This window comes from Pseudomassariella vexata (genome assembly GCF_002105095.1).
Source record: "Pseudomassariella vexata strain CBS 129021 chromosome Unknown BCR38scaffold_4, whole genome shotgun sequence".
Lineage (NCBI taxonomy): Eukaryota > Fungi > Ascomycota > Sordariomycetes > Amphisphaeriales > Pseudomassariaceae > Pseudomassariella > Pseudomassariella vexata.
The window spans coordinates 1313464-1333770 of record NW_024467959.1 but is presented as its reverse complement, the minus strand read 5'-3'; the positions used below and the strand labels follow the sequence as shown (position 1 = coordinate 1333770).

Genomic DNA, 20307 nt, shown 5'->3' with positions numbered 1-20307 from the left:
GAGGGAACTGCCCGAAAAAGATTGGATGAAGCGGTGTCTGGATTTCGCATCGAGGCCGTCGGAAGCTGCAAGTGTGAAAAGTCGTATGGAATTCAGTTCTCAAGGACTTTTCTTTGTTAGCTTGCGAAGGCGGCCGCAGCAGCTCACCTGAACGAGAAGCCAATGGCAACACTCGCGTACTTCCAATTGCACGACTTGAGCTAGTTATGGGTCAAGCTTGAGCTTTGCCACAGCACCGCTTCCTTATCATGCTTCCCCATTGATATACGGGTTATGCAAAAGTGGATTTTGCATCGTCCTCAGCACTCCGGAGACAAATAATTGCTTGGAAGTACTAGAAGATGAAGTATTCAGGTACGGCTAGTGTGGACTAATCCGTAGACCGTACGTAATTGTCCTCGAAGTCCTGGACAAAACAGCGCGCGGGCCGCTCGAGTGTGGACTAGCGTCTTTTCTGAAAGCGGCACTAGGGCGCCCAGTTGCACGACAGAAGTATCCTTGGTGTGGGCCCAGAACATCAGGAAATGGAATCCAGCAGATCCTTCTTGTCTTCTCAGAAGGGGTGCGTTTCTTGGGTCAGGTCGAACTGCAACACTTCATGCCCAACTTGAGGCCACGGCATATCTTTCTAACATTATTGCAGCCCTCTTCATCATTGATGGTCTCGAGAGGACTGCTACCCTCCCGTCCTCCAACGTCCTCCTCACCATCCCCAAACTTATGGAGAAGAGGCGGCTGAGCTGGCTAAGCCTCCCTTCAAGCTCAACTTTAACTTCTTAGATGTGAACAGCCACAACCAGCCGCGGGCCATAGTGGATTTTAGAGGATGGGCCCTTGTCGCGTTTGCTCGAGCTGCGATAGCGAAAGTACGCGCTTAAAATGACCTTCAACTCTAAAGACACAGTACTTGAGAAGAGTAGAGTAGCTTGAGAAATTCATACGAGTTTTCGCACCCCGCCGCACTCTAGACTTTCCCAAATGGCACCTTGATGGTGGACTCCCAAAGACTCGTTGCGAGTCTATATGTGGATGCGACTCCAGGAGTGGTAAAAGCGTGTTTTTCTCAGGCGCCTGGATCCTCAACGGCTTACAATTCTGCGCCGAGTACCCTTATGCGGGTAGTCTTGCACTCGGGTCTACTTCATACTCGCGACTTCTGACTGACCAAGGTAAGGGCAACCCCTGTTTCATTTGTTTCAACCTGCCATGATGCTCCTGTGGCCCCCGAATGTGCTGGTTCTGGGCTTTGAAAGGCGAAAACTGTCATCGATGGATCTAGATCCCTCTCAAGATGGGGGGCCGTTTGAGGGCCGAGGTAACCTCACGTGAGATCCAACCTCAACGACACTCAGTATGAACCATAAGCCTCGGTTAGGCAACTTGTGAGAGGATTCAGCGTGCAGCAGATATATTCAAGCCCAAACTATGGTCACTACTTCTCGCTTAGAGGTGCAAAGGTATTCTATTTTCAGTACGATGTCCAGATACTGCGCTGGAACAGCACTGTCTCCTAGATATTTGGCGACAGTCAAACTTGGCGTCAAAACCCAATGTTCTTCAATGGCCTATTTATCCTCCATCTCATCCAGGCCTCTTCGGTCTCCGTTACTAAAAGCCCGCTCATGTTATCCCATCTTCTGCTCTTTGCTAGTGCTACCCTCCCTATAAGCCTCGACTAACTCGACCCACCCCAAACCACATCATCAGCAGCACCATGCCCCTTCCGTCCTTGCATACACACCATCCCGTGGGCGCCTCCCGTCCAACAACCTCAATTTCATGCTCCCAGCGATCTCCAAAGTCGTACTTGTACACTAGCGGACAACCGTCCCACCGAGCATCCCCGAAGACCTTCCACAACTTCGTCTTCCCTGTCTGCAGCTCGGGCGTCTCGAAGTGGAAGCCCATCTGGCTCTCGCCCCTGTCGACACCCCACCGAAAGACGTCGCCCACAGCACGAGCGCAAGTGGTTCTGTTGCGGCCCTGTACTGGACGCTCCGGCTGCTGCGTTAGCCGCTCCATCATGCCTACGAGTTCTGGCAGTGAATGGTGTGCGTCGGGTCGTTGACTACGAAGTCGTAGCAGTGCGTACGGGCCTGGCCGAAGAAGACCTGGATGGCTGAGTGCAGAGTGTCAAAAGAGGTGTTGGCAGGGCAGCTAAGGGTATGCCAGATGGGCAGGTCGGTGATTTCGTTAGGGCAGAGACGGGTCTTCCGGACGAAGTTGGAGGCTGTACAGACGTACTTGTAGCTACGCCAGTAGGAGGCCTAGCACTCGCAGCCTGCTAGGTAGGGGGCGGTTAGTTGCTGTTTCAAGACAACAGACATATAGACGATGACTCACTGCAGTAGGCAATGTGCTTGTAATGACCGCAACGGTCAAGGGTTTGACCATCTAAAACGGTCTTCGAGGAAGCTTCGCATCTTGTTACAGGTTTTCGGTGTAAGTCCTAATGTCGTCGATGTATGAAACTTCAGGATGAATTCGGAGGGCTTAAGGCTGACGGATTCCGTTTGTATGCAAAATAGCAATGTGCCGGGTGTTGTGATATTACTGACTAGGCACAGGTTGATGACGCTGTTACTTCAACCTTAAGAGGCCCTGAAAAGGCGTATTGGTTTTCTACCCACCAACCTCCACCTTCTTCGCGGGGGAAGAAATCTTTGAAGCATAACCCCGATGAGAGGACTTCACACTAGACCCTGTGGCGATAGTCGAAACTGAGAAAGAGCCAACTGCTTTATGGGTTTATTTCAATCTTCTACCACTAACGCCGAGTTGGCTGTATGTAGATAGGTAAACCTGGGCTTCGCTCTAGTGACCATGGACATGTATACTGAGCCTCGGGGGCTAACAAAGAGGAGATGTTGCATAGTATCTCCGAATTGCGTGCTCGGTGTATTTGATACTTGCCAGAACGCTTCGTGTTCGCTATACTACTACCACTTACCTGGCCTAGCTCCTCCCATTTTCAAAATCTAAATATGAAAGCACTGCATTGATCTCACCTCTTCACAAGTCCGCCGCCATGACGGTGGAGAGCCTGTAATTGCATAACTTAACCACGAGTGGGTCAATTTGGCACACCAGAATATTGCTGGCTTCACGTCTCGGCATGCGATTGATGAATATGCTGCAGTGCGCAGCTCATCTTGTATGCGACGATTTTGGCCTTTTCTACAGCTCGTTCTATGAAAATATACAGATCTAAGAGCGGGCGGTGCCAGATGTGCTCCATGACCAGGGGTCTCCTCCGTCCCTCATTTGGCAGGAGTCTTCGTACTTGACTATGTATTCCTGTATCAAGATTTTTAGCGAGCGGACAGTCCCGTCAAAGATGTTTGGGTCAGACGAACTGACGAAGCTGCAAATGCGCAGATTCTCAATTTCGGTTTGGAGACGTCTTCGACTTGAGTCTAGGTTTCTCTGGGGTTCCAGCCACCACCTTCATTGCAAAGCACAGGTAGTCCTGATTTTAGCAGCTACGGAACACTATCTGGGGTGCAGCTCGTATGTTACAGTAACGGGCTAGCTGTTGGTTAGACCCATTGGGTATCTCATGGCGAGAGGGAATTTTCCATCAGGTACTATGATGAGGTACGTGCCAGGGCTGTATTCCAAGGCAACAGTCGTCAAGAAGACCATCAACGAACTCAAATAATCGCATATGGGTGGGGCTGGGCCTGGCCAATCTCGAGCGCGAGTCGATGGCGCGTTGCATATTACTCTTCCCAGCGCGCGTATGGGCTCTGGGACAGGACCAGATTTCTACTTCTTTCGTAGTCAATCCGGTAACAGGTGTACGAATCATCTGAATTCGGGATATTCTGTAGAAATGTACCAACGGGGGACTTGTGCTCTTCGACGAACAGTATTTTAGCCTCGTGTTCTAGCTTTCCATAGGGTATGTAAAGTCGGTTACCAACGTGCGTACTGATCCAGACTTACACCGTTGACTTTCATCGGTTAAACAGCCTTTTGTGCTGACAACTGTCGTAGGGAAGGAGTATGACAGGCTAAAAAGCAAGTGGTATATCAATTGGGCGAAGTCGATCAAGCCTTTATGATCGCCGTGACTTAGCATCGATTCCTGGGAAACATGCGGCCAGCGTAGTCCTTGTCGATCCGAGCAGCGGCATCGTTTTCCAAGGCATCTTCCCGAGACAGCAAGTCTATGAGGATGTTGATGAAATCCTCGTCGACTCGATCTACCCTAGGAAGGCGGTGACTGACGCAGAGTGAGTCTTTGTCCATAGACGTTCTTGGCGGCTGTTTGGTGAAACAGGACGTATCAACGATATGTTTTTGCGACCAAATGTAGACACTGTGTTCCGTGGGTGGACAAATAGCCTTGGGCTATACCAAACTGGCGCGCGGTTAAGTACCCTGGACATGATACCTACCAATCAATGGACAACTTTACCTTTTTGAGAGAACAAAGCTGAACAGCAGTGAGACACCCAATACATCAAAATTCACATAGTTGCATTTTGTTCCCTTGATGGGTGAGTGTACAAAGATTGTGTGGCTAATGATGAGAACCCTCACAATGTTTCTTATGGAGATAGCCATTTGCAAGAATCCACTCCCCACGGGGGTTATGTTAAGTCTGGTGACTATGGGTTCCACTGGTTGTGATACGTGCAATGCTCAAGTAAAAACTACCCGTGAGAAATCATGTAATCGTAACTCCAGTGGCCCCTTGACTTTCTGAGAGTTGCTTATTTCACATCCGGGCTCGTGCATACACACAATATACTAGTCTGAGACCGTAGCCAGATTAATCAAATCGCTCTTCAACTATGGGTAGCGAAAGTCATCCTCTTAAGAATTACATAAAGACAGAGAATATTATCGCCTGACTTAACGTCGGAAGCATCCAGACTCCTGCAGGAAGAATTTGGCTCTCGCAGAAGTATTGTTGCAACTACAGGTTCCTTTCCCTTGCTGCCTCTGTTTTCGTATAAGTTGATCTGTTCACTGGCGCATCGATAACATGTCCTGCGTACATGCACAATGTGGTCATTTCTATGCACTTCCCCACCAAATAGGCTTGGGTTGGAGTACTTTCATCTCTATTATGATACACCTCTTATTACTAATGCATGTGGATCTAAGTGTGGCTTGCCCTAAGCTCCACAAGTGTGGCCCTAGGCCCCATAAAAGTGGAAATAAAGCCAACGCTGTTACCGCGTTACATAGAAACCTAGACTTATCATCAATCAATCCACGAATCAACAGATCTGACCACACAGCTGACTTGGCACGAATTCAATGAACTTGACATTTGTGACATGAGTCCAGTGCGGTAGATCGACCAGGATACACACGCAAGTCACAGGTATTATTTTACCGACGAATGTATGAAGTAAAATGGAAATAAGAGTCTCTCAAGGCTTTTTGATAGATTAACACAACCTGCATCAGGGCCAGCATAATGGATGTGAGACATTTCGTCAGTTGGCCCAAGTCTAAGATACTTACAAGTAGCCAAAGTTGCAGGTGAGCTCAAATCGACAGTACCGTACATTGTAGATTGAGAAGCCCACAATGCTGTTTGTCACGAGCTAAAGGACCCTGAAGTTGTGAGGGTTGGCGCTTAGAAATTCCAGGTCATCAACGGCGTAGCAGGGAATATGGACTTTGAGAGAACTTGGAATTCCTGCTACCCCTGTCGCTTCAACCGAGAAGCTACCCAATTAGGTAAGTCAACTCGGCCGAGCCTGCATGCCACGCACAAAGTAGGGCCTGGACCATTGAGCTTACCCGCAAATTGTTAAAACCTGTCAGCGAGTCGCACCTGCGTCATTGCTTGTTCTTCAGACTCAGGCGTCAAGCGACTCGAGATGACATTCGTAGGTTTATTGGGACTGTCGATTAAGCACCCAGCAATGGCTTCATTACCCACTCTCATTGCATTTCAACCACCTTATTTGAAAGCTCTATCCCCTCGTACTACTTTTGCATTAATTTCTGGTCTATCCCAAACATTAGGCCTGTTAGCTTCTAGGCTTTCCGCCCTTATTTGGGCCGTTCCTGGTCCCATCTTTTACGCTGCACTGCAACAAGGATTATCAAGGTGGTGATCCTTGATCGACGCAACTATCCCACTTGGTTGGTGATCTCGTCAGTTCATCTCTCGGTTCCAGGTTCATACGTCATTCATCACATTGATTCCTTTTGATTGGCGCTGAGCAGCCTGAACTGCGCTCATTAGACTGTTGAAGCGTGGTCAAACTGCTTCTTACTTGCAAGCGAGACTGAAGAGATCCATTCGGAAGCAAGGCTCGCGCCAATAACCCTAAAAGATCTGGAACTTGGCGAACATTCAAGAAGGCCTTTGATCCCTCCGACCACCTCGTGTACCATGCTTCTGTATTCTCTGGCAGAGCCGTCGTCGCAAACCTCTACCTTCGAATCTTTGTCGCTGTCGCATATTATACAGTAACAAACTCGAACTTGCTTCATTGGGTGACTAGCTTTGCATCTGCAGGGCAACAGGATATCATGCAACCCGAATCGGGACACCGCAGCTCCCATTGCTTCCCTCCAAGGAGAAACGAATATGTAGCAGCAGCACTCATTCTTTCAACACTGGTACCAACCGCGACGGCCACGGTCTACCCCAGCAACCACAAGTTGTACAAATTCGATTATCACCCGAAATCACAAGGCTATCAAGAGCCCATACGCCCTTTGTCGAAGCGCCAGAATCCAATTCCATTGATCGTCACAAATAGCTGTGGTGATACCATCTGGCCTGGGCTTGCCACACAATCTGGCGAAGGCCCTGAATCCAGTGGCTTTGAGTTGGGCCCCGGAGAAACGAGAAATATGACCGTCGGGTCATCCTGGGCAGGCAGAGTTTGGGGCAGAACGAATTGCACCACGGGTGACGATACCGCAACTTGTGCGACTGGTGACTGTTTTGGCAGGTTGGAATGCGAGTTTAGTGTAAGCCAGCCACTGACATCTCCCAACTCTGTAGCTGCCGTGGTTAACAGTTGTTTGTATAGGGACAAGTTCCCGTCACCCTCGCTGAGTTCACGCTGTCCGGTGGCGTCACTGGGAGGCAAACATTCTACGACATCTCGCTCGTAGACGGGTACAATCTGCCGGTAGGCCTTGTCTACCATCCAGCCGGCAACACAACCAATATTCCCCCCAACTTTGTCAACGCAGCTTGCATAGCAACTCCGGGATACCTGATGGCGCCCAATAGAACAGGGACCTATTACACCAACTCCAGTTTTCCCATGCCGTACGACACTTCGCAGACCAATGGAGGTATAGCAGATTGGTGCCCCTGGGACCTGCAAGCTTTCCCACCCAGCAAACCAGGTGATGGCATATTTCCGTATCCCGATGACCAAATACAACGACCCGTGTTCGATCCTTGCAAGAGCGCATGCGCCTCCACCAACGACCCTAGTGCTTGCTGCACAGGCAAATACGACGACCCGAACGTGTGCAAACGCAGTAACTATGCCAACGCCGCCAAGACTATCTGTCCGGATGCGTACAGCTTTGCATACGATGATCAAACGTCGACGTTCATCATTCCCAGCGGTGGTGGATGGGAGGTCGTCTTCTGCCCAGAAGGACGAAGCACCGACATTCTGTCCACGTTTGGAGCGCAGCTGCAACAAATAGCAAGCAGTGGGCAGGTGACGGATCAAGTCAAGGATACGGCTATGAACCTGACATACATTGAATCCCGACCCAGCGGTGCTGCGAACCTGAAAATGCCGAACTTGTTGGCCGGCGTAGTTGCTGCAGTTGTTGCAGTTGTTGCAGCCATCACGCTCTAAGCAGGTGCTCTACGAGATGAGTCATGTTGCGCAATAAGGAAACGAAGTACCGACAAGTCATGTCTTTGGCGTTGGGTCATTTTGTTTTCGTGGATACCCTGATCGAAGAAGGCTAGAGGTTGGAAGATGAGCAACAAGCAGGCTTAAAGTTGGCCGGGAATAGGATACCTCTGGAGCAGGGCAAAAGCTGGACTGGGACCTGACTTCTGGGCATTGCATAGGGGGCTGAGCACTACTTTTTTTAACACCTAGATTAGCACCTCATACCCTTCAAGCACATGACTTGAGTATTCAACTCAGGATTTTTTCAAGAGTATGGCATCTTGTAGCCTCACTATGTCTGGGTGAAAAGTACTATTACGTTTATGGGTGTGTTCAACGCTAACCTGGGTATGTGGTTATTACAGGAACTGCGATTATGGTATCCCATGGCTGTAGTATGACACACAAGCATGTGTTAGCTTTAATTGAGCGCTAAGTGATGCAGCAACATTGCATCAGGAAGATCAGATCTGACCATTATTGGACGTGTTGGGCTTCCAGACTAGAATTATCAGGGGCAATGTTGCTGAAGATACCCGCATTTCCCGCACTTGCCATTCATGACCTTTCTCTTTCCAAATATAAAACGATGCTGTACCACTCGCTCGCCACAACCGTAAAGTCACCATGAAATCAAATAGAATCTGTAATCATTCGGCATTCAAGACGAGATGTCCCAACCCATGGGGAAATGTAACTTTAGCTCAATTCAGCGTGAGCTGTACCTTAAAGTATATCCATTGCAAGTCTTGCTGAGCCCGACTTACTTGAGCGCAAGCCAGTCCAGACTGCGAATGCCAGATACCGATGATTGGCCTTTATCTCTCTGTATCTACTACCCAACCACGAAAATATGCCTCGTAAAACTCATAACGATCCGGCCATGCGCCTTTATCACGCTCCGCGGCACTGGTAGCCACCGGACGATTGCAGACTTCAGTTCTCCGTCATCAACTACACCTCTACCGTCCTTGACGTGCCTTTCTCCTACGCTCCCACTCGGCCCGTTCCTCATCATCACTGCCGCTGAACTCCGCATCCTCATCCGACTCGTCGTCTTGCTGCGGGATGTCTATAAAAGCGCTGTTGTTGCCCTTGACATCGTTCGTATCCACCAAATCGGCTGCGTTCAAGTTGGCCTGTTCGGCCTCCTGTATCAGATCCTTGAGCTGCTTATTCGAGGGGTCCACTAGCTGGATCGCAGTCAGTTTCGCCTTGTTCTTGACGCGCGTGTCCGAGCCGGCTTCCAGCATCATATCGATCAGGGCGAGGGCGTCCTGGCGCTTGGTCGGGTTGTCATTGGCCCAGCGCACGGCGCAGTGAAGGGGTGTGTCGCCTTCTCGGCGGTTGATGGGGTCGCATTCGAAATCGGGTTGGTCCAGGAGGAGATTGATGACCCAGTCTGTTGTTGGTTGAAGAGTTAGCTTCCGAGATCTGCATGATGCAGGAGGATCATGTAGATCCGGGATGGAGGGGAAAGGTAGTCGTACGGCTTCCGTGTTTCGCGGCCACGTGGTAGAGATAGTCCCCCATGGGACTTACGGTGTTATTCATAAGATCTGAGATCTTGGCCTCGTCGCCTTTGCACCCGTCAATGATCTCTTGGAGGTCGTCAACATTGTCGCGTTGGCAGGCTCCGAGGAGTCGCTGTTGGATTGTCGCTCCCTACATGAAAACGTCTTAGCTGTTTTGTGCAGTGCAGTACCAGAGGAAAACAACGTACGTCGTGCTCTGCCGCCATCTTGAAGTCACGTAACCTTCAAGTTATGAAACGATGAAGAGGTGACGACGCCTGTGTGACGCCTGTGAAAAGGTCCGTGGATCACCCCGCGACCAACCAAGCTTCAAATTATCGTACGTCAAAGTAACACAATGATCCGCTGGGTGAGATAGAGAGTCGAAATCGCAAATAACCGTGGTGAGTACTTCGTATGTTTTGCGTCTAGGGCTAGTTATTTGTTTGGAGACCGAACAATTGCTTGTGCCTTCAGCAGCCGTGCAAGGAGGTGGCAGTGATATCCAATCCCAGCTCAGCCAGCTTAACGCCGGGAACGTCAATTTGGAGTCAACTCGGGGCGAGCCCATACTTTGGAGTGGTAGACATCGGGGCAATGGTTTTAGCGTTTTCCGGCGGGACATCATAGTCTTGGCATTCTAGAGCTGCCAAAAAAAAGTTCCCCGAAGCTCATTGAAGCCCCACTGTAATTTTAAGGATTATGGTCCAGAGTCACTTTAACACCACCGTCGCATTGTTCGCAGAGATCCATCTTCGGTCGAGCAGATCGGAAGCAAGCCGAAGATTTCTATGGTACTGCTTGTACACAGTCAATATGCTTCTCTGTAAGTGCCCTCTTTCTTCCATCCCTAAGAGCTCCCAATATCTAACTAGACATAAAGTCTGTCCCCACTGTTCCAACATCCTGACGGTCTCGGCCTCACCCGACACAGGTCGCAATCGTCTTGAATGCCGCACCTGTCCGTACCAGCACCACATCACCACGCCCATGTTCTCGCGGCGAGAGTTTGCGCGTAAGGAGAGGGAGGACGTGTTCGGCGGAGCCCACGCCTGGGACAATGCAGACAAGACGGCGGTGCAATGCCCGAGAGATGGATGCGATGGAGCTGAGGCCGCCTTCTTCCAGGTCCAGATCCGCAGTGCTGATGAGCCTATGACGAGTTTCTACAAGTGCATGACATGTGGTGGAAGGTGGAGAGAGAACTAACCTGGCGTTGCCTCGGCGAAGGAACGTCGGGAAATTCGACTCTACCACACGAAGCGTATCGATGACAACAATGCAAATGAATGGCGCGTCCTACATGTGGACTGTAGGCTATCATGCTTCGGAAACATCTCCTGTGTGGGTTCAGGAGAGCGTAATGGCCGATCATCCACTTGATGGGAGCTTGCATGTTCGCATACTGGAGGAACGAATGTATTTTGATTTGCATGGCATGGCGTTTGGGCATTGAGCCAGGCTAGGATGGATATTTGGCAAGGGCCTTTGCGCAGAACCACATGCCTCTTTTCAGAAGCCTCACAAAGGCTTGGGCGATGGAATGTTAGAGCTATAGATACCCAAGAACCAACGGTTACGAAGAGGGCTGACAATCGTGAGATCGTATCCTCAGCAGGGCACAAGTTGCCACTTTCTAGTCGCCTTGTAGCTTCAGCGTTCTCCCCATATCGGATTCAACCCCTATCCTCGGTCGTGGTGCTAGCAGATGCAACTTGAGAGGTTGAGTACTCGTCTTCATGCTGGAAGAAGGGCCATATTCCACCCTGTGCCTTCATGTTATCCTAATGGCCTTCTTGCCAATCGCGACGCGGTTTGTGACCTTCGCTTCGCGTTGTCGACCTCCCGCCACAGTGACCATGCCTCTTCAACCACCATCATAGCTCACACCATATCAGCCGCCTTTGATGGCACGCCATGAAGTATTTCTCTGTATTTCAAAGTCATCCTTCCCCAAACCTTCATTCACGAATCCTTATGCCACTCCAAACTAGCCTTGATATCCTCTGCAACCAGCGCAAACACTAAGTCTGGACTGATGATATCCTGCCTGAAGCGCTCCTGCTGCAGCAGCTCGAGGTGCTTGAGCGTTGGCCCGGGGTACGTCAGGTACTTTGAGTATGGCGGCTTGGTCCAGTAGCGCAGATACGACAGGTAAGCGACGAAGGCAGGCTCTGCAAGCAGTTTCTGCGATGCGAGGTGGTTGAGGTAATGCGGGTTCGCGAGGGATTGGACGAACTGATGTCAAGGGAACTGGATATTAGCTTGCGATCTTGGGAACGGTGGAGAAAAGAGTGCATACCTCGAGTTCAATCTCAAAGCGGGAAAAGCCGCCGTACTTGGGTTCGTCATCTACGGGCGGATGTGGTGTGGATTGTGACATGGTGACGTCTTGCGGTGAGGTGGAGGACGCCATTTTTGCGACACTTTGCTGAAATGGCAAGGTCTGGTGATTGGGAGGGTGAGCTTTGTTGACTGGCAACGCTGCTTGGGATGCTGTCAGATCAGAATTACGATTAATCAACTTCAGGGAATTGAATCCGGAAGCATTCGCAGGTGCTCCACTTCCCCCTTGGAGGCTCCGTGGGGTAGCGTCCCCCAACTTGCCTATTCAGACGACGATACATGCATACTTGGGATTGCCATTAGTTGGTCGCTTTCCAATATCGACAATCCGAGTGGTTATAAAAACTCTCTCCTTGAAGTATAAGTTCCACTGCTGTTTGTAATAACTTATCGAGATGGAAGTTCAAGTGGTTTCTCTTCCGTCGTTCACACAAGTTCTTCGCAATACAGGGCTTACTTACATGCGTAAATTCAAGTCTCCAGACCTTCAAGCCTGTAGCCAAAAGTCTGTGAACTGCCGAGATCCGCTGTAGCCGTACTGAATGCTTTTCTTAGCAACGTTGTACTGTTCAACGTATCTCTGTTAAGCCCGGATCTATCTGCTATCGAGCCCTCTTGGTTCTGATTGAAAATCTCTACAACGAAGGTTATTGAGACGAGGTATACGCCGGAGATGGGTAAGATCGCGACACGTGCTCGCCAGAAGTACCCTCAGAAGAAGCCTCGACTCTTCGTCGATCGAATCCGCGGCAACATTGCGTGGGTTATCGAGTTGAGAGGTGGTATGAATATAAGAAAGGCACCTAGCCGCCTTATGGTAAGAAAGGAGAGCCGAAGGAGTAGATCAAGGCCCTATACAAGCGCGCGGTGGAAGAAACGTCGTCGTTAGAAGGGTGATAAATTCAGCACCGGAAGCAGCGGAATCATAGAAATCGGAGGTTGACGACGTGAACCGGCAATCAAGTCTTATTGGATGATGGCGATTATGTACTACGGAGGCGCCAGGTCGTTCAAAACGCCCAGAATTGACCGGATTACGTCAAAATACGGCTCTGAATAGCTTCACTTTGCAAAGCTTTGCGTATTGTTCATACAAGTAGCAGAGCCGGTTAGCCCGAAGGTCAACTTCTGATGTGGATACACTAAGATTTGAGATTACCGCGAACTCCTGTAACATTGCTTTAAACACTGTGCCCAAAGGCGGTAAAGTCCGCGGACTTTTAGCTACAGCTTCCTAAGTATAACAGCATCACTAGCTTAATAGGTTCTCTTAGTTCTATCTTCTGAATTGTATGCCTGTTACTAGTCGTCTCCCATTTTAAACCATCTCCTTATAGAACTAGCCGACCACTCTATTTATTCAGTGTTACAAAGAGCACATCGATTACATTTAGTCTATTTCTGAGCATGAGGAAACTCGGGTGGCTCCTCCTGTTGATAGCTGCGGGCGTAGCAGCAATGCTTTCCTTGCCCTCCCGGCTGTCCACTTTGCTTGAACGGCGAGGCACCTTTTCCCGACCAAGTGACTTCGGAAGAGACTGTGATACCCCAGCGTTGACCAGTAAGCAGCGAGCGCCGAGCGCCGAGCAACTTGCTAGATTGTTCATTTCTCTATTCATCTAGGATGGTTCCGTTCCTGGGAGTTTCCTCATGCCGCATCAGTCATAGTAGAACCTGGATCCTACGACATCAGTAGTCACTTTCTGGCCAATACATTAGAATCTTTCAGACGTTCTCTTGAGGGTTCCCCTTGGTATTGAGAAGTGTTACAGCTATGCTTCCAGTGACTGTCTCCTTTCGCAAATTGGTCACAATGTCTGACTCGCAGTATCAATAGAGCCAAGAGGCACTGTGGGTATCTTTAAGCTTTGGGGCTACGGCTGGACGAGAAGTAAACTTGTTGGGTACCTGGTTTGCACGGTTACGGCACAAGCGGTTCGGATCTATTCGAGGAGTACCTAGATAGTGGACCATCAGTCGAGTGCATGTTGACATGTATTGAAACCGATGTTGTTGTCCGCTAAAGGGAACCGAGGCCCAAACTCAACGGTCATTCTCATATGCTGGGCTGGAGAATTTAATGTATGTTGGAAAACATTCTCACCGAGTTATTTTGAAGCAATATCGCAGCAGCCTGGGAACAGTCGTTCAATTCCAAACGAACGAGGTCAAATTGATGTCGTTCGACGGGTGTCATTCGACCAAAGCATCTTCAGATCCACAGATTATGAAAGGTATTGACACAGAGAGACCTGATTCGAATTTTTCTAAAGCTATCCCTGTCTGTTCTCCAGGTACAACGCTCTCCACATCTTCGTTACGCAAATAACCCTGTATTGCCCTTGCTAGCGAGTGTACACTAACATCTGCTAGTCCAATTGAGTTTATTCAGGCAATTAATTGGCCATATATGCCTAAAGTAGGTACACAGTGAAAGCTAGACCCAAAATACACTCTCATTGGCACCCTCCCTCGCTTTCTCATCAAGTGGCGTACCTGCCGTCCTGGCCAAGGACAATCGAATTGCCAATGATCTGGTGCAGCGAGTCCCCTGCCAATCCCTGCTAATGCTACCAAATAGAGTTAACTGGAACGGGTGAAAGTAGCGGCCCCCATTGACACAATGAAATGATAGCTAGGAAGCGATATAATAGCGCCAATCTCCAACTTCGGAAGTAGTGCAACTCCCTTCCTTTCTGCCCACCATCAGTTGTCATCTTTAGCTACTGTCAATTGAACACCGGTACCAATCGTACTGTTCCCATTCGCCAAAATGAAACCAACACTTCTCCTCGTCGCGGCTGGACTCGCCGTCGCCCAGAACGGGGGATACTTCCCGGGAGAGCCGGATTGCGCTGTAAGTCAAATGCTGGCAAAACAAACATCCCAAACAAAACTCGACTATCCTAACCTGACGCGTCAATCCAACAGATTCCCTGCCTCACCTCGGCCATCTCCAAAGCTGGCTGCGCCCTGAGCGACATATCATGCCAATGCGGCCCCACCCAATCCGTCATTGGCATGAACGCCGCGGGTTGCCTAACCGGCGCTTGCAGCGCCGACGAGCTCCAACAGGCCCTGAGCGCTGGCCTGGCCGTATGCTCGAGCTTTAGTGCTGGCGATCTGACCATCACATCGACTGCCGCACCGACCACGGGCACCGCTTCGTCCTCGGCGAGTATCAGCATTACATCGCCGCCTTCGTCGACGCCTTCGTCGACGGCGACTGGGGACAGCACATCCACGGCAATCCCTACTAGCTTGGCGTCGACGGAGACTCTGACGAGGACGGATTCCACGCCTAGTGCTTCGCTTAGCTCGATTATTGCGAGTCAGTCGAGCGCGGCGGGGGCGCCGGCTAGGGTTGCTGGTGGTTTCTTAGCTGGCTTGGTTGGGATCGTTGCTGCTCTCTGATTTGGATACTCACGAGTGGAAGGTGCAAGAAAGGGTATATACTATGATAATGTTCTATGGGTGGCCCGGGACAACTACTCGAAGGGGATACTGCGGAGCGGGTTGTATGTGTCGCCTGTCGAAAACCAGATAATCTTGTAATGAGCAAAAAGCGTAAGAGAGTCTTAACCTTCTCTACAGAAGAATTGTCGATGTTATGGTCGACTAATCCAACGAGTTTGAAAATGGTTACTTTGCTTGTGTTAACTTCTCAATCTCACCAAAGCCGACATATATATTAATCTCTGGAGTTGAAGTCGCGGGTCAGTCTTCGAGTCAAACAACCTCAGTTTGGCTTGCTTTGGCTTTGATAGCTATACGAATTTATGACTCGACGACTCGAGCAACTACTTCTGCTTTAACTCGAACGGAAAAGGATATAGAAGTAGGTACTCCCCGCCGCACTCACATTGATCTTGACTGGTTATGCCACGGCACCTATATCGCGATTAGGTCAGATAGATTACACATCTTTATCAAGGCTTGCTCACTCGGCAAAGTCACCCATGCACTCAGCAAAACTTGAAAATATCTGACCAGTTTTGATAAAATCTAAGTACACAAGTTCGCTCAGGTGCAATTTTCAGTGATATTGCCAACATGTGCAAGTTCGACAATGGAGCCAGCACGAGATGGAAAATACTTTCCCTGATTCCACGCCGTCCGAGATCCTCTCGATTTGATCACAATTATATCCACCAACTCCATCCACAACCCTCCGCTACCCAGCTCACCCACACCGGTTAGGCGAGCCATTGGTCACACGCCAGTCCTGGCCGCCCATCTCCGGATGTATGGACTGCCTATTCTTCTTCGGACTTCCACTCTCATCAATAATCCTCCCTCCCGTCCCACTTCAGACTTCTTTTTGGCTCCGTGAACTCGGGGTCCCGCCCCCCGTCCCAGCCTTGTTCGTCGCAGGAGTATAGCCAGCGGGTACGACTTGGAGCTGAAACTGCTCACTCGGCTTATCAGCGTCTCTACAAATGTAGGATATCCATATTTTGTTTCTCTACCACCAGTGCGGGAGTGAGAAATGGACGAGTATGTGCAAAGATATCTGCTAGCGGCGGGTTTTGACGTGGCGAGGGGCCTATCGACGCCGGTAATGCTTTATAGTGATCAGGAGCAGACTGGAAATGTGACTGAAAATAAAGATTCCGATAGGTATCCATGCCCATGTTAATAGGGTTCGGAATTTTCTGATGGAGGAGGGGAGTGGTGTGGGTGGATGGTTATTGGGAGTTGTAGAAGTTGTAGAAGTTGCAACAGGGGATTTGTCGTGCTTGGGAGGATGGGTGTGGTCAAGCTCGTTGAGTGAGTCGAGGGGTCATTGGCCTTGACTTTTGATATAGCATGCGTGTGAGCAGAGGGGTCAACAGTTCCGGTTCTTGACTTGGCGGTTATATGTGTAGCAGGAGCAGTGGTAGCCGTTTCCAATGCATTAGAGGCATAAGTCGAAGGAGCAGCAGTATCTGTCACCGAAAGGTGCGAAGTATCAGTGGTGGAAGCAGTCGTAACCGCCTCCACAGTTGTAGGCGCATCACTTGAAGGGGTAGCGGTGATGGTCACTGGCTTGGTAATTGTACCAGTGGATGGAGCAACGGAAATCATTTCCAGAGTTGTGGGCACATTATTCGTCATAGTAACTGTAGCCGTAATACCCGTACGAAACGTCGACATTGTGGTCGGAAACATCGCCAATTCCTCGCTCGTAGACTGCGAATATCGAGACACAGAACACATGAACGCGACATCCCTGAGGGCATGCTGTTCGATAGCATCGGCCCCACACATAACTTACATGCAGCTTCTTGCTTGGGAGCTGATAGCGTGTTCGTTTGCATTACACTGGAAGGCGAGGGAATCCGTCCCGCAAGATAGGGTGACGGCTTATCGCACCTCCGAAGCAACGTTTCTTGGATATTTTAATAGTGAACAATTCAAACTGTGGTTCGAGGATAATTTGCACCACAGCCTGGTTCATCGGGATAATACTGGGGTGTTACTGCTCGAGTCAATAGGAGCGATACAGCAAGCGTTTTTCATTTCAACGATATTGGACTAGGGGTACTCACAGATTCTGCGCTCCAGTCGGTGCAGTCAATCGCTCGGTAGTCGCGAACTGATACATATCCTACCAGAGACACAGCTCTAGAGCAAGCTGAACTCGTAGAACTATTCTGACAATCTTCAAGTTCTCGTCTTTTCTGTTCTTTCAGGGTTGAGATGAGGCCCAATAACAATGAGGCAGTCAACTCGAAGTTGCTGTATACCTTTGTTGCGGTCCTGACTAGGGCCGTCAACAGCAAATGTGATCGATCCTAGTGCTTATTAAATAATTACTTACGACTATACATCATCTTATTTTCCCCCGTATCATCCTTTCGATGCTAATCATCTTGCTTAGTTATGATGTACTCTATATATTCGCTCCGGGTAGTCTGTGGCGCCCACAAAGCGACGCCGGTTCGTCACCTGGAAGCAGAAGCAGCAATCCCGCCACTAGACCTCTATCTTAGTGCCCGGGCTGCTAAGTTTGAAGAACGGCTACGGCTTAGCGGGAAGAGAAATCTGCTTCGCAGCGCGAGCGCTAAAGCGTCACATATACTCCGGCAGGATAGGCCGGCGAAGAGGAAGCAGGCGTCGCAGCTACTCCGACCGGCAGGGTACACTATGGAGAAGGAGGCCCGGGGCTCCTAGTGGATGAGTGAGGAAAAGGAGGTCCCGGCTGCCCTCCTCGGCCACTAGAGGAAGAGATGGCTCACCGGAGCAGAGCATCACGATCGCCAGCGACGCGCTATCGCTGAGGAACCGGAGGGCCCTTCGATGCAGATACCGAAAGGGGGCAAGTATTTCGGCCTGAACAGACTGAAGGCGTCTACGCTGTGCCAGATCAGGACGGAAAAAACAGGACTAGCAGCCTTCTTATTCAAGACAGGGGCTTTTGGCGTGTACTCGCCGCTATGCCGCTGTGGCGACGCCCCTGAGACGGCAGAGCACGTAATCCTCTTTTGCGGGCTGTTGGAAGGGCCGAGGGAACGATTACGGGCCGCTATCGCACCACGGCCACTATACTCTCGCAGAGACCTCGCAGCGGCAACAGGAGAACCAGTAGTTAGTGGGACTATTGTAAGGTGGCTGCTAGGGACGGGTCGGACAGCTTCAAGGCCCAGATAGCATCGATCTTCTCAGGGGGGACTTTGTTGGTAGGTTGAGAACCAACGTAGTATGGTAGTGAACGCAACGCAGTCGCCAATAGGGCGAACCGACGACGCAGCGTATGTATTTAGTCCAGCCATTAGGGCACGGTTTGACATACGGGAGTACTAGCAGAGGTACCGGGGGCTTCGAGCCTACGGCGTATTTAATAATAATAATAATAAAATGATTATTGTAGTAGGATCCGAGAACTTGGTTGTCGTGGACCCTCAAGTGAATCATGGAAGGTCACATCTGTCTCGTAGCCCCCACAAGCTTGGCGGGAACTGACTAATATTTTCTCCTGCATGTCCATTTAGACAAACTTTTGAGTATGGTATCTTCCGATCAATGTTTTTATTTCCTGTGAAGTTGGCAAGACGCACATCCAATGGGCAATCGATGATATTGACGCGAGGGTGGCAGCCAGCTCACGGGCAGTCGTGATTGCGAACCAACCTACGACTGGGTGACTCTAGGTTCTGTAGATTTCAATATATATCTTTTTGTCAGTAGTCAACATTCCTGAATAGTAATGGACAAACACGCCCGGTGCTTCTGCAGAATAATCCAATAAACGTAGATACTGGGGTTTTATAGGAATCGGGACACTACGCCCGGCCGAACAGGCATTTTATATCACCGAGTAAACGAGTTGAACTCTGATGGCGGAAGAAGAAGGATCTGTTCATCACGCCCGGTATTAGGAGTTCAGACAAGAGACAGGGCATATAAATTTTTATTACATACTATATGCCGAGCATCGGATCCAAAAGAAAGCTCGTAGTCTGTAGTGTTTCTCAGTTACTCGACCTACCTAGTGCGATTCAGGATTGGATTCCATTGTAAGTGTGAGTGGTCTTATAACCACGTCTATCTACCAGCTTTGCAGTCCTACCGTGTACCATTAGCCACAGATGGACTGACGATTCAATTATACTTTGATGTGTATTGCTTCTATTTATAGTACTGTTCTAGAACTCGCATATACCAAAGTAGAGACATCATACGATGGGCTATGAGACCAAATCTCTCATGTCTCACTTACATCTAAGCACGTGGCGGTTAGAATACGAAGCATGGCAGCACTAATAGGATTTGCGAGAGTCATGACTACCGAGCATGTAGCCCTGGAAGCTTCATACGGATAAGCTAGCTGAATTTGTTTGTGCCGACGGGCGTCCAGATGGACCAGGTTGACAAGGAGCCATGACTCTTTATTATTTTTTTCGACTTTGAGATATACCAGGTTTCCTATCTTGTGCAACCTTGACTCAGCTAGTTAGCCGCAATACATATTACTTCCAGCGCCGATGATTCGATATAGGTAGTATTATGGATGGAGCCAGATTCGAACCTCGGTGCTTTGGCATCTTGCGATGCTTCGGGGGTCCTCTTCTTGCCTGTGGCGTTTGCTCTGAACTCCTCGTTTGCTAGGGTGCCTTGTTCACGCGCCACGTTGATTTGAGATTTGCGAGATTGGGACTGGTCACGGAAGAGGTATGTCTCATTACTGGTTCGGCCGAGGGAAGTTTCAGGCCTTGGTCTCGTGAGGGGCGCTTAAGTGCAAGTACATCAGAAGCTCGCAGTTGAACTGAAATAACGGAGTAGAGCCATGTAACAGTTACTATGTTAGTGGAGCAGGTAGGTGACAGAATCCAAACATGGCAATCGCCCTAACAAAACTTACACTCGAGCTGCTGTCACTCTCGGGCTCTGCTACCGAAACGAGCAAGGAATTAGCGACCCGAGATATAGAATCTAACAAGTCCGGTGTATGAACCAGTGCTTGCCTCTAGACTCCTTAGGACCAAGGAGTTCCACCCGAAGAAGTCAGGACGGAGCCGACAATACCATCACCTGGCGATTTCGCATGTGTCCCAAACAAAGACCCAGTGGGATATGCGAAATCTGCGAAAATGGCCTTCCACCCGTCGCCC

At 49.8% G+C, this 20307-nt stretch overlaps 9 protein-coding genes across 9 annotated transcripts; 4 read left to right on the top strand and 5 right to left on the bottom strand.

Annotated features, from left to right (window-relative positions):
* Positions 1-1662: 1662 nt before the first annotated feature.
* BCR38DRAFT_482958 (uncharacterized protein) lies at positions 1663-2022 on the bottom strand (the record flags this gene model as incomplete). Its single annotated transcript, XM_040863562.1, has 1 exon — positions 1663-2022. The coding sequence occupies one exon, from the start codon at positions 2020-2022 to the stop codon at positions 1663-1665; it is 360 nt and encodes a 119-aa protein (XP_040717961.1).
* A 5-nt stretch (positions 2023-2027) lies between these two features.
* BCR38DRAFT_337122 (uncharacterized protein) lies at positions 2028-2258 on the bottom strand (the record flags this gene model as incomplete). The annotated part of the gene is made up of 1 exon (XM_040855512.1): positions 2028-2258. A coding segment is annotated over one exon (231 nt), but the record flags the coding sequence as incomplete, so codon positions are not given.
* Positions 2259-5800: 3542 nt separating this feature from the next.
* On the top strand, positions 5801-6333 carry BCR38DRAFT_155266 (uncharacterized protein). Its single transcript, XM_040853746.1, has 2 exons — positions 5801-6126; positions 6199-6333. Exon 1 carries the CDS (start codon positions 5847-5849, stop codon positions 6084-6086), a length of 240 nt encoding a protein of 79 aa, XP_040717959.1. The 5' UTR covers positions 5801-5846; the 3' UTR covers positions 6087-6126; positions 6199-6333.
* Positions 6334-6507: 174 nt separating this feature from the next.
* BCR38DRAFT_482957 (thaumatin family protein) lies at positions 6508-7811 on the top strand (the record flags this gene model as incomplete). Its single annotated transcript, XM_040863561.1, has 2 exons — positions 6508-6954; positions 7017-7811. The coding sequence occupies 2 exons, from the start codon at positions 6508-6510 to the stop codon at positions 7809-7811; spliced, it is 1242 nt and encodes a 413-aa protein (XP_040717958.1).
* A 672-nt stretch (positions 7812-8483) lies between these two features.
* On the bottom strand, positions 8484-9963 carry BCR38DRAFT_387840 (uncharacterized protein). Its single transcript, XM_040857520.1, has 3 exons — positions 9577-9963; positions 9344-9518; positions 8484-9255 (listed from the first exon to the last, which is right to left on the bottom strand). Exons 1-3 carry the CDS (start codon positions 9592-9594, stop codon positions 8816-8818), a joined length of 633 nt encoding a protein of 210 aa, XP_040717957.1. The 5' UTR covers positions 9595-9963; the 3' UTR covers positions 8484-8815.
* A 220-nt stretch (positions 9964-10183) lies between these two features.
* BCR38DRAFT_482955 (uncharacterized protein) lies at positions 10184-10576 on the top strand (the record flags this gene model as incomplete). Its single annotated transcript, XM_040863560.1, has 2 exons — positions 10184-10193; positions 10251-10576. The coding sequence occupies 2 exons, from the start codon at positions 10184-10186 to the stop codon at positions 10574-10576; spliced, it is 336 nt and encodes a 111-aa protein (XP_040717956.1).
* A 756-nt stretch (positions 10577-11332) lies between these two features.
* BCR38DRAFT_338181 (SOH1-domain-containing protein) lies at positions 11333-11783 on the bottom strand (the record flags this gene model as incomplete). Its single annotated transcript, XM_040855595.1, has 2 exons — positions 11333-11605; positions 11670-11783. The coding sequence occupies 2 exons, from the start codon at positions 11781-11783 to the stop codon at positions 11333-11335; spliced, it is 387 nt and encodes a 128-aa protein (XP_040717955.1).
* Positions 11784-14486: 2703 nt separating this feature from the next.
* On the top strand, positions 14487-15127 carry BCR38DRAFT_407313 (uncharacterized protein; the record flags this gene model as incomplete). Its single annotated transcript, XM_040858155.1, has 2 exons — positions 14487-14570; positions 14645-15127. 2 exons carry the CDS (start codon positions 14487-14489, stop codon positions 15125-15127), a joined length of 567 nt encoding a protein of 188 aa, XP_040717954.1.
* Positions 15128-16276: 1149 nt separating this feature from the next.
* On the bottom strand, positions 16277-17526 carry BCR38DRAFT_510073 (uncharacterized protein; the record flags this gene model as incomplete). Its single annotated transcript, XM_040865005.1, has 4 exons — positions 16277-16885; positions 16971-16991; positions 17245-17459; positions 17517-17526. The coding sequence occupies 4 exons, from the start codon at positions 17524-17526 to the stop codon at positions 16349-16351; spliced, it is 783 nt and encodes a 260-aa protein (XP_040717953.1). The 3' UTR covers positions 16277-16348.
* Positions 17527-20307: the final 2781 nt, after the last annotated feature.